The 13,620-nt window shown below is 39.2% G+C and overlaps 1 protein-coding gene across 3 annotated transcripts in view; it reads left to right on the top strand.

The window, feature by feature from the left end:
* stim1a (stromal interaction molecule 1a) overlaps positions 1-13,620 on the top strand; it is a 37,566-nt gene that overhangs the window by 17,900 nt on the left and 6,046 nt on the right. For all 3 annotated transcript variants that reach the window (XM_080428906.1, XM_080428905.1, XM_080428904.1), the window contains exons 7-11: positions 1,798-1,975; positions 8,493-8,670; positions 10,640-10,807; positions 11,712-11,812; positions 12,734-12,972. In XM_080428906.1, the coding sequence (XP_080285032.1) occupies positions 1,798-1,975; positions 8,493-8,670; positions 10,640-10,807; positions 11,712-11,812; positions 12,734-12,972 (864 nt within the window). The remainder of the gene's footprint in view (positions 1-1,797; positions 1,976-8,492; positions 8,671-10,639; positions 10,808-11,711; positions 11,813-12,733; positions 12,973-13,620) is intronic.

Below are 13,620 nucleotides of genomic sequence, written 5' to 3'. Positions count from 1 at the left end.
AGAAGCTCAGCGCTTCGTCATGCTACTGATGTTTCCCAACATAGAATATGCGGCGCTCCCATTGAAAACAATTCAAAACATACCCTGTGCTCAGGAAAGAAATATGTGTTGGTGGACACAGGCCTTACTCAGGGTTAACTGCACTCACTCAGCATAAGTGTAAACCACAATGGCAGATGTGGAGCACAACAATGTTAGTTAAACAGTGTGACATCTAATAACAAAAAATTATATAGTGAAGCTACTGCTGTTTCTTAATTAATACACAGGTTCTCCCAAAACAGGCTGTCAATTAAATGTGAGTATTTATTTTTATGTTTTAATTGTATTGTAATTTATTTTTTAATGTTGTGGTTATTTATAGTATCAAGCGAACATTTATCAATTAATCTGATAATTTTACATAATACAAGTTACAGTAGTGCCTCATTGGAGGTGACCACCAGACCAAATTGATTTCAGCATGTATACAGTAGATGGATCATCTAATGTATGACTGTGAAACCGGCTCTGTTGAAGTTGCTATTTTTCAACAAATGACTCTGACGCTAATATTATCCGTTTCTTGATTTTTGACCATTTTCCTTTTTAACAAGACTGACATCAGAGGCTGGCCTATGATACTCTGATAACGGGTACTGCACTAAGGAATGGGTACTACACTACTAGTTATAACAAACTTAAACTAACAATTGTAGGTGTGAAATCCAGATTGAGTAACTGCATGGCCATTTGTCGTGTAAAATGTAATCTGAAACTGTACTATAGATGAAATAGAGATAGTTTCAAGGCAAGCCACCACTGTTCTTTGCAATAGACATCCCATAGCCTGGAGGTGCGATTGCTCTATCATTGGCTAATTCATTATTAGGCCAACTGGCCGACCAATGCTGTAACTTCATCACTCAGTCTAGTATAATATAATATAGTTATAGTAGCATCCGTAGTGGTCAGTTACACGTGTGTTTCAACAATGGGGAGTCACTCAGTCAGTCAGTAAACAACGTTGACTTGCATTGGTCAGCCCCCAGGTTCAGCAAACATTGCATTTGTAATAGTTCCCCATGTTTGAAAAATGTATACATCTAAGGGTTTTGGGGATTGCCTGTCTGTGCCGTGACTCCCAGGAATTCAACAGCTATATGGGTTACATAGGATGACACCATTGTGACATAACAACGTTGTGATATTAACGCTTCACTCCCCAGCTGTTGGGGGACAACAATGAGAGAGCAATGGTTTGAGTCATTGACTCGCAAAATGTCATAATTCCCGTACTTGTTTATCAGCATCAGTTACCAGTCTAGAAATAGATTGCGTTAAGCTGGCTTTAGCTTGGTCTTTTAGTTTGGCGCCCCCTTACTCCAACCAACATTTGCTGTACTACTAATACCTTCTATTTCCGTGACATCTGGACAGTTAAGTATGATGAGGCCATAGCAAAACCGTTATTTAACCCACTAAGACCTGGAACGCATCTGTGTCACTTTAGATTTCCTTGGCTATTCAAAAATAGCAGATATACAAGCTCATAGCGCGGCACCGAGTGCCGCGCTACGAGCTTGTAGATCTGCTATTTTTGAAAAATCGTAAATTTTTTTTTTTAATAAAATAAAATAAAAACTGCTAGGATTTAGAAAACATTTTTAAGAATCGCCTCAGGTCTTAAAGGGTTAAAGATGAATAATAATGGATTGATTTTGCTCACTGGTGAACACAAAGTGGTTCACAGTAAAGCAGCTCGAGTTTCTTTGTACATACCATGCTAAACACATGTCTTCTTTTTGTCCTCCCCAGTGAATAGACACAATCACTTGAAAGACTTCATGCTGGTGGTGTCAATAGTCATCGGCATGGGTGGCTGCTGGTTTGCCTACATCCAGAACCGCTACTCCAAGGACCACATGAAGAAGATGATGGGAGACCTGGAGGGTTTGCAGAGGGCTGAACAGAGTCTGCATGACCTACAACAGAAGTGAGGGTTTTTTCCTACCAATGCACAACACAAGCTGCTGCACCCCGACCACATGTCTTTTACAAATGTGTCACACACGTTTTATTTTTGCATTATGCACATTTAAAATAAAAAAAAAGAAGTCGCACAACTCCTAGCCACAATGCAAAAATAATTTTAATAGCGTTGGTGTGTTTATTAGAATTATTTTTAGCATCCTGGGTATAAGTTGTGTGACTTCCTTTTTAATGTTGATCTCCCTCAGCTCACTGTGGTTTGCACCTCTGCAGCACTGATGTGCGCTCCTTTACTCACATGAACCAGCATGTCTCTCCATGGCATACATTTGTACATTTAACACCTTCCTCGCTGCATTGTACCTTTTTTTTTGTGTTATTTTTACGTCGGAACACAGTGTCCAGATTAGCAGTGTTCAGATTACCAGCCGTCTAAACAACCGCTAGTAATCGCAGTAGTAAAACAAACGGCTATCATTGTCAATACCGTTAGTCTTTCTGAAATATGTGGAGCTTAGCCCATACACGTGCTAATAGCCACAATGTAATCAGATTTCACAAAAAGTCATGTTCTTTGAGAAGATTGCCGAAACAGTTGCATGTAGTGAAACCGGTTTACAAGGATACACCGGTTTCCCATAGTATTTAGTCATGTGTGTTGTCATAGCAACTTTCACAGATAGTTCATGTACAGAGAGGCCTATTCATCACAAAGAGGAAGTTAAAAACTGTTGTTGGGCTGTGAGAACAGGACTGTGAATAATTGGCTGGCAAATGATAGCACACATTCTTCACTGACTGCATTTTACAGATGGTTGAAATTTGTAGACTGTTAATACTTCTTAAATTTGATCCCATGCTGTATTCATGCACATGGTCAAGCCTCCTGCATCAGCTGATCATTTAATTGCCATTGCAACCCCTCATCCAATGGCCATATTATTTATTTTCTTCACATACTTTATGAATCTTCAGCACACACACACACAGTATACAATTAAGCATATCGTCCAAAACCTTTACTTCCGGAAATGGGGGAAAAAAATTACCTGTGTTCCAGTAGTTCATATTCAGTCAAAAACTCTTGTTTTCATTTGTTAAATATTTATAAAACCCACAAACAGACTTTCAACCTGGCATCCCTATTTTGGGCATGTCATTATAGGTGAAAATGTGTAAACATTTGCACAAATACCATGTCTACAAGCTCAAAACACTTTGCATTATTTAGTATAGAATAGGGAATGGGTTTTCAACTGGTGGTCCGTGAAGGTATTGCATGTGGTCCCTGACCATGCATTTAGTAATGTAGGAAAGTGAAGATTTGTATTATATTTTATTTTATCGACCACTAGTTGAGAAACAGTATGATGTATGATGACGCATCAATGTTGTCAGTTACTTGGAAGTCGGATGTCAAGAACTTCCACAGAAATGGGAGTTGGAATTTCAAGGGAAACTGTACCGGTTTACCTGGTTTAGTAATCATTAGTAGGTAATACATGGTGTTATACTGTATCTGGTATTATAGATTTTTTTTTAGCTGTTGGAAATAAATAACTAGGCTGCACTTGGTTGGTAAAGTCCAGATGACAAACATATGAGGTTTGTGGAATTTATAGTTATGCAGTGTTATGTTATATTATATTATATTACATTTGTTATATTAGTGTCTATCTGTCCTCTGAAACAATGGGTTTATAGTTAGTGAGAACTTCACTTCTCCCTTAAGCTTGCACAAATGTATTTATTTATGTGTACAAAGCACTTTGTAATTGTTTTTTAAAGTTATTATTTTATCGACCACTAGTTGAGAAACAGTATGATGTATGATGACGCATCAATGTTGTCAGTTACTTGGATGTCGGAAGTCAAGAACTTCCACCGAAATGGGAGTTAGAATTTCAAGGGAAACTGTACCGGTTTACCTGGTTGAGTCATCATTAGTAGGAAATGTGCCAATATCAATCGCATGTGCTTGCTCATACATATGTTGCAATGAATCAGTTAACATGAGTTTAATATGGAAGGTTAAGAGAACAGAATAGGGGCAACCATGGGAAAGGAATGGATCAGTGGTTCTCAATCTTTTCTGAGCTCTGGACCACTAGCATATCTCAGTTAAATAATGACTGTTAAGGGCTTGATTTAATTCACCTCAAATTAACAAATTAAATGAAGGCCTTAACAGTCATTATTTAATTTCAAGCTTTTCCCCCCACACCACGCCCATATCCCCCCTCCCAACACAACAGTGGTCCCCAGGTTGATTCTCAGTCAGGGTGGTGGTCCCTGGTTCATAATCAGTTGAAAACCCATGGAATAGGGCATTAATTTATGAAAAATCAGAGGAAATAATGCGTACTGTATGTTGTTGTCTGCTCGACAACATACAGTACACAATAGGTGTAGCAGGTACTGTACATATCCAGTATATATGCATGCACCTAAGGTCATGTGCCTCTAAATCTGGCACGGACACAAACTATCATTTATTATAAGAAATGTGTACAGCAACTGCCATTTTGACTGTAGTACTTCAAATATATTTTCAGGCCTCATTGCCTAAGTAAAGAAAGATGATAGAAGTCATGGCCATGAAGCAGCCATCTTTTTTTTTTCATTTTCTTTCATTAGATAGCAGTGCTATATGATTGTTTATCGGCTAGACTGACAATAAACATGTTTTGGAGTTAGTCAGTTAATCCAAAGTTCCTTCCCTCTGTGTTTGAGCTGAGCATATGACCCCGGCTCTGTTTCCATACCATTATACCTCTCCCCGTGGTATTACATCATGTCCCACACAGCTGTTCTGTGTGTGATCAAACTGCCTCTTGACTACAGACCAACCGTGTTAGTGTTGCACCAGGACAAGCCAGGGAGGTCAAACTAAAAGACTGGCATGGCTGGCATGGCTTATCTATTTTTTTTGCTCTGGTGTTTTACCAAAGGATATACTCATGCTCGCTGATACAAGCATAGAAGTGAATTGGCTTCGTTCTTTGCTATGGCTCATCCTTATCTTACTGGAACAGACAGAGTAAAGTGGTTAACATTTACTCCTAGTGTGCCCTTTGCCACGTCATGTCATATACTGCATGTCCAGCTCTGCTTTGTCAAGTCATCAAAAGCTGTTTGTAAATTGAGTTCAATGTACTCCGCTTTTAGCTTAGTTGGTAACGTGTGTTGTATTACCATTTTTGGTTGGTTATTATGACTGACTCTTCTCCTCTGCCGAGTGTAGCCTTGGAACAGATTAACGCCGTGCCTCCTGACAGACATGGCAGTGTGACAGTATGTGCTGGATGTAGCAGGTCCTAATGCTCTGCCTGTTGACTGTAAAGTGTCTCTGTTGCTACCCATGCAATAGTAAGGGAAAGACTTGATTTGAATATATCTCTAGTGGATAGGACAACATTTGATATACTTGGTTTTTACATGGTTTGGGAGTTTTCAACTCAGATGGAGCCCCTGTTTGCAGTGATTAGACCAGCTGCCCACATTTTACTATCATTTTAAATACATTATCTTATGCCTCTGGTCATTTAAATGTCCTTAATGAGATCCCCTTATCTGGACAGTCAAGCATTGCAACTGTTGAGCATCTGTAAGGCATACATTTGATTATACATTATGTGGCTGTGGCTGCAAATACAAGAGGCTGGCATCTCTCCTAGAGTATTTGTCTGGGGATCAGAGAGAGAGAGAGAGAGAGAAAGCATGAGTGCATGAAGGGGGTGGGTTATGTCCTCTGTGTCTGTAGCTGTGCCTTTCTTCCTGATCCCTACTGCCAGCTGCTCGCTTTGCAGACCTTCAAGCAGATCCTGTGGCCATATCAAGTGGCATGGCATAGTCACGGCTTCCCTGTTGGGAGACAGTAGGTTGTGGCTTTGTGGCTAGAGCGGTATTGCGTGTTGTTTCCTGGGTGTCTTTTATAACACAAGCTGGTGTGAAGTATAACTGCTTAACATGTCAGCTCCAGCACTAATTTCCGGTGAGATTAAGTGTGGCGTGCACACAGACAGGAAAGAACCGTCTCTGTCCCTTCGTCAAATTGCAAATACTGCTGACTTCTAGACATTATGATGTATTTTCCTACACAACATCAATAGCACACGTTGAATACAAAATCTATATTAATAACCTGCAAATAAAACCTTGTGTATTTGTTTCAAACAATAACCCACCACAGACAAATCTGCAGACATTTTGTTTGAGTCCTTGTGAATCCTGCAATGCAGAGCAAATGAAAAACCATTTAGATGTACTTCCTCCTTGTAGAGCTGCTAGCACAGGCAGAGCTGATGAGTCTTTATGTAGAGAATGACAGAGGTCAGGGTCGAAGGCATTAGCAGGACCGTCCACTGCCCACATTTTCCATCCTCTGCCATCTGGATCACCTTTCATTGGGCCTCTGCACTGTTCGGCTACCTCAGCCGTCAATGATGGCTTGACAGGAAGTGTTTACTGCTCCCTAGTGTCAGGAAAAATAATATTATTCCTTGTATCTTGCCTGTTCTCTGGTCCTGAATACCCCCCACCCCATAATTGTTGATAGGATTATCAACAACAGGAAGGCTGAGGACAAATTTCACACATTTAAAAAAGAAATTCCCATACACAACATGGTGCCTAATTATTTCATTCTGGCTCAACCAGTTAAGTGTGTTAAGTACATATTTGTGTTGGCCGCGTGTCCAAAGCATTTTTTTCCCAGCTGAAAACACAAAGTGCTCTTCTAAAACACTCATCATAGAGCACTTGAGGGTGGAGCGATTTTTCAGTGATGACAGTGATGAGCGCAGCGTTTCACCAAAAGTAAAAAAAAATTCAACTCTCTGTGACCTGATAAAAAATGCCAACATGCACCAGAAATCCCCAAAATGCATTGCACGAATATGGCCTGGCACTCATTTGGCCATAAATGAATGAGCATCTGTCCGATCATAAAGAAAAAAAGAAAAAAACCTGATTATACAGGTGTCCAAAACTGACAAAAGTCTAGACCTCTTGCCACTTTCAACTTCACAGTCTGTGTTGGACTGAACTTCCAAATTGCTGCTTTGCAGCTATATTTTAATTTGAGATTAGATGATGAGCATAGTTTGTTGTGGCTCACTTCAAGGGAAAGGCTCGCTCATCTCAAGGACAGTCTGGAAAAGTTCAAGAACATACTGGGTGTTAGTCAGACTAACACTGTCAAAGGCCTGCGTGCCGAAACGTGTCTGTTACTCTGTTTGGTAGACTGCAGCTGTGGACATTATTAAAAAAGACTCCTTAGAATTATATAGAGAGTGCTGATTGTATCTTCCTTTTTACATAGTTTGATATGCCAATCATAAAAATAATTGATGGGATGGGACTAAGGTAGTTAAAGCGCAATGACACTTTGGTAGAGGTTTGGGTTGTGTATTGTTACCTTGTCATGATGTAACTAGTCCAACTGGTGAGATATCTTGCTCGCATTGTATGGTGAAACGGCTCTCAAAGTCACTCTTTTAGTACATAAATGAACAAAAAAGGCTGATTCTGTCGATGTATAACATCACAAAGCCCAAGTACCTGGGTTGTCTTTGCCCAGTATGCCGGCTGATATTATTCAGCCTTTTGTTTTAATATTTTTTTATTATGTCAACTTATTATGTCAACAAAAAAAAAAGGCAACTTTGTTGATTTTAGCCATTTGTAGCAGGAACGAGACCCGGACTGGATCTGTGGATCCGGATCTTCAAATGGCAAAATCAACAAAGTTGCCATTTTTATTTTAGAGCTAAGAGCTAAGATATCTCACCAATTGGACTAGTTACATCATGACAAGTTAAATAAATACTAACTACACTGCCCAAACCTCTACCAAAGTGTCAATGTGCTTTAAGGTTTTTGTTGATGTGGTGTAATATCCCTGTGCCTTATTTACTTTGCAGTGAAATTATTCTATTGATTGTGTTATAAAATCTCAGTGCTACAGAGGAAACATTTTCTTTTTTTTAAATTAGTATACGTTTTGACCAACAAGATTAAATATACTGTAACGGATGGATGATTATGCCAATTCTGCATTATTTATTGGCTGTTTTTATTATTATTTCAGACACAATACATCAAATGCGAGTCACTACAGGACTGTTGGATATTACAAAGTGCATGCTGACAGCTGTGTCACAAGGCCTCCCATTTTTGGCCTTGCTGTCTCTGATGTCACTTTTCTGTGAGCTCTCTGGCAGCTGGCCAAAGCCCATTGACTTCTGCACATTAGCCAATGATTCCGGTGATGCATCGCTGATGCAGGTTTCTTATTTCTCACTTGCATTTCTTGCTTAATATCCAAGACAATAGAAAAATGCTGCAGCATTGCCCCCAGAGTGTGTTACAATGCCATTTCAGATTAACCCTACAGTAACACCGTCACTGAAACACGATGAAGAGAAAGGCTATTTATTTTGCTTTTGTCTGTGAAGCAAGCAACCAGAGTATTTTTAACGATCTAAAGTGTATCTGTTTGACCCCTGTGTCTCCTTCAGGCTGCAGATTGCCCAGGAGGAGCGTAGTACGGTGGAGGTGGAGAAGGTCAACCTGGAGCAGAAGCTGAGGGATGAGATCAACTCTGCCAAGCAGGAGGCCCAGCGACTGAAGGAGCTGCGTGAAGGCACAGAGAATGAGCTGAGCCGACAGAAATATGCAGAGGAAGAGCTAGATCAGGTAACATCACAACATACTGTCATGGAAAAACTAGGTATAGACAGTTCTGCTGTTGCTGTACTGTTGGAGAGAGGGGTTGTACAAGAAGCTCAGTTAGGAAATGTGTAGGACAGATCTAGAATAAAATTCTCAAGGTAACCGAATAATCTGTACCAGTTTCCAGTGAAGCAGCTCTACAGTATGTTCAGATTGAAAAGGTTCAGTATTGGTATAAATACACCTACTCAACTCATTTGCCATCAGGGATTTGGCCGGCAAAGAAACGGCACTGCCCACTCAAATAAACAGACCTTACCGCTTATTTACCAGCCAGTTAAAGGGCAAGATCCCTTTGGTAGAGGTTTGGTTTGTGTAGTTACCTTATCATGATGTAACCCCAAAGGTGGACAAAAAGAAATTGCTCCATTGATTAAAAATTGATAATTCAAAATATGCTCATATTGACTTAAATTGTACAGTGAAACAGCTCTCAAAGTCACTCCTTTAGCCCGTAAACGAACACAAACAAAGCCGATTCAGACAATATAGAACATCACCAAACCCAGTACTGTTTGTTTTTTTAATAAAAATGACAACTTCCTGTTGATTTTACTATTTGTAGATCCGGATCCGCGGATCCAGTCCGGGTTTTCTTCCTAATAAAAAATGCAAAATCAACAGGAAGTTAACATTTTTATTAAAAAAAAATAACTACTGGGTTTGTTGATGTTCTATATTGTCTGAATCAACTTTGTTTACTTTTTTTTACATGCTAAAAGAGTTTCTTTGACAGCTGTTTCATCGTACAATGTAAGTCAATGAGGAGGATTTAGAATGATCAATTTCTAATCAATGGAGAATTTTTTTTAAATTTCTTGTCCACCTTTGGAGTTACATCATGGCAAGGTAACTACATAACCCAAACCTCTACCAAAGTGGTCTTGCCCTTAATATAACAGCCAACATCTTAGTCAGTTTGAGACACTGTTAATCTGAATTTAATTCAATAGATGGTTTAAGAAAATAATCTAAACAAATAATAGCAGAAATGGGATGGAGCCAGGCACATATAGTTACTGAAGAAAAATAATGGGAAGAAGAACATTACAAGTTTAATTCTAACAAGAAAAAATACTTAAGTTTACACAGAAAGGCCTTGAACCTACATGTACCTTCTTGCGGTGATGCAACCACTGCTAACCTCAATTGTCAAGTTGTGGAAGAAGAGCAAGACAAATTAAGAATAAGAGGAGAACGATTACTGTAATTGGAAGAGCAGGGAAGAGCAAAATATTCACACAAAATATTGCCACCACTCTGGGCTGCAACTCACAACCTTTGATGCCACAGGCATTGAGGCAAATCTAGACCACATTGCGCCAAAAAAGCAGTGATGTCAAGGGGTGGTTTGCACATTAATGGGAAAAGTAGAGATGGAGGGAAAAAAAGCACATTTAAAAAGATGTTAAAGTGAGCACAATATGTACTACATATATTGTTTATGTGCTAAGGGCTCACAGTTGTCATTCTGAAGATGTTGTGTTGCAGTTTGTGTCACTTGCAAAACTAGTAAGATTAACTAATAGTTTGCAGCTTATGAAAAATCAGAGTGGTGCACTTAATCATTTCTGCTAGTTGACAGTGGCCAAAACTTTGCTCTTATTTGGGCCTACAACCTCAGAATTACAGACACTTAGCACGTACTGGTGATATAGAATTTAGAATGTTTAGAAAGCAGAGGGATAAAAATGTTCCACTTGAAAGTGGAGAACCAGAAAGCATTACTTTAAGATGCATCAATTATGTTGATGTAACATTTTATTAATATCATAAAAACATAATGTCCATTACCTGCATTGCATTACTCCTACTGTCTGTCAGAAGTGTTTAACCCTTTCTTTCTTTTTGAAAACTGTAAACTATATTCTCCAGATCCAGTTGTTTACTTTTCTTCTGACTTTTGTCACCTACTGCTTGGTATTTTCTGTAGGTGCGCATGGCTCTGAAAAAAGCAGAGAAAGAGCTGGAGTCACGGAGTAGCTGGTCACCCCCTGACTCACTTCAGAAGTGGTTGCAGCTCACCCATGAGGTGGAGGTGCAGTATTACAATATCAAGAAGCAGAATGCTGAGAAACAGCTACTGATAGCCAAAGAAGGGGTAAGATCATACCCTTAAAAGGGGATTTAATAATTTAATAATTAATTTTTCAAAATGTTTTACAAAGTTCTAATTAATATAATGCATTCGAAAGACTCTATTCTATATCCAGAGAAATAATACATTAAATGATAATGGCATCAAGTGTTAAAATGTGTTCCACCAAAGATAATGCAAGTGCTGTATTTAACTTGAGGATTAAAATATTCTGTGGATCGACTAAATTAGCTCTATTTATATTTGCATTTTGTATCTTGATGGCATCAGTGGTCTGAGTCTTAGTACTGACATTTGTGGCCCCTAGGGAGAACTGTTCATGTGGGGAAATACTGACTGGTCTTAGACCATAGGAATAATATTGGGTCCTAAATTTATAATAGCAATCGGATGTGATTCATCTTTTAACCACTTTAACCCCAGCATCATTATTCTCGGGGGAACATTCACCAGAAATAGCCAGTCTACAAGCTTGCAATGCGTTCATTGTGAGCTTGTAGATCGACTATTTTTGGCAAGGACATTTGGTGTAGATGGGGGGAAAAGCATCAAAGTACAGTTGAAACTCAAGTCTGGTTCTCTAAGAATAGAGGTTTTAAGTGGTTAAGATTAGAGATGGCATAGCTCGCAGCCATGATGCATTTCTTTTTTACCAACGTTTCGACACAATCTAGGTCTTCTTCATACCCTGAAGAAGAACTATATTGTGTTGACATGTTAAAAAAAGAAAAGTTTATTGCATCGTGGCGACGAGCTGTGCGACCTCATATCTTTGCAACATTTATATATCTCCCGTGGTCAGCACCTCTTCACTACTGGTGTGTGCTCCTGGTGTGTGCTCCTGTTGCATTGTTTACCTAAGATTAGAGATAGAACAGAATGTAAAATTGTCCTCCTGCATTCATAGGCAGAGAAGATAAAGAAGAAGAGGAACACCCTGTTTGGGACCTTCCACGTGGCACACAGCTCCTCCCTCGATGACGTGGACCACAAAATCCTGACAGCAAAGTAAATATGAGTTTGATGACACATTTGAATTAATTGACCAAGACACTGTTTCACTAATGTTTTGCTAATTTGCTCGATTTGAGAATCAAAATAAACAAATTGCATTATAAAATCACCCCATCACTTGTATACCAAAAGCTGCAACCCCTGGCCAGATATATGGTATGAAAAAAGAAAAGAAAACAGAAGCCTAGGCTCTGGATCAGAGTGCTGCTGCATTCCAGTGGCCTGTGGTATATTTTACTCATAAGGTTTCTATCCAATGTGGTTGTTCAGACGGCAGCTTGTGGGCTCCAGCGCTAGTGATTGCAAGCATTGTCATTGAGGTCAAATTGCTCTGGAAACTGATAACATGCCAGGAAAAATATTATGAAGATTCAGAATAAGTTTCACAATGCAGTAAACTGTTACTTGAGCAAAGTTCAAGCATGGCTGCATCCCTGTCTGTCAAGAGTATAAACCATTTTATTCCCTATTTTGGGCATGTCATTACAGGTGAAAAACTAATTTGCGAGTTTATAGATCGGATATTCAGACTTTAGTTTTTGTACAGGGCTTAACTCTCTCACTGCCAGACTTATTTCTGGCCGCATTTGCCCACTGCCAGCGATTTCTTTCTTTTTTTTGTAAGAAAGAAAGTGCTCAGGAGCCGAGATACAGCCTTTTTCAGTAATAAGTTAAACAAGAAGTGAATGGAGCAGCAAATCTTCAGATCATGATATATATAAGTAATATATATATATATAAGATTTATAAAAGTAAAAAAAACTTGTGATAACTCGTTCTTGGCAGCCAGGGAATTCCGAAAAATACTCGTGATAACTCGTTCTTGGCAGACAGAGAGTTAAGTGGCCTTTCGGTCCATTTTCCAATGCTATTACTCATTTCTTCTGTCTGTCACCTTCTCTGTGTCCCCTCTAGACAGGCCCTGGGTGAGGTGACTGCTGCTCTGCGGGAGAGGTTGCATCGCTGGCAGCAGATTGAGTTCCTCACGGGGTTTACCATTGTCAACAACCCAGGGCTTCCTACTTTAGCCTCATCCTTGAACCTGGATCCCAGCTTCATGCACTCAGGCAGAGTCGCTACACCGCAGCACTTCATTATGACGGACGACTTGGACGACATGGACGAGGACATGATGCCGCCCGCACCTCTGCAATGTAAGACTTCATACGAATCGCTCAGACGAACCCCTAAACACACCACGGGCCTACAGGGGAAATCAAAAAATTATTACTAAAAAACAAATCATTGCCTGAATTTATCACTGTGGCCTCCCTGTTTTTATTGGGATTGTGTGTGTTGTCATCTTGTAATATATAAACTGTAACTTCACAAAACTGTGTTTTTGTTTTGTTTTTATCTCAAGCTGAGTGAGTATGTATTTCATGTTCCATTTTGGGTCATTCTGTGCTTGACACCCAATTAAGAATAGAGGATGGTTTGGTAGAACTATGTGCAACAACGACAATGTTCATGGAATGCAACTTTGATGAAATATATGCTTCTTATTGACCAAAATGTTTGTCCTGATGTATTTCTAGTGGTTGTGTCGTAATTTGTGCTCCTTGGCTTTTGTTGTTGGTCGAACAAGTAAGGTAGAACGCAACATGGATTATGTAAGCAATATCTGATATCCCAATATTCCGTCTTCAGAGAACCATTACATTGAAAATGATTACTATATATATATATATGCCAAGCCATCACGTTTTACAAATTGTTATTCTTTACAAAAACTATATTGACTGATATTTTATTTTACAATTCCTGAGCATCAATATGTTTTTTTGGGCAATACTGTTAAT

The sequence above is a fragment of the Gymnoscopelus braueri genome, assembly GCF_963280865.1.
Source record: "Gymnoscopelus braueri genome assembly, chromosome: 5".
NCBI classification, from domain to species: Eukaryota; Metazoa; Chordata; class Actinopteri; order Myctophiformes; family Myctophidae; genus Gymnoscopelus; species Gymnoscopelus braueri.
Note: the sequence above shows the minus strand (reverse complement) of the source record. Positions and strands in the feature narration are given on the sequence as shown.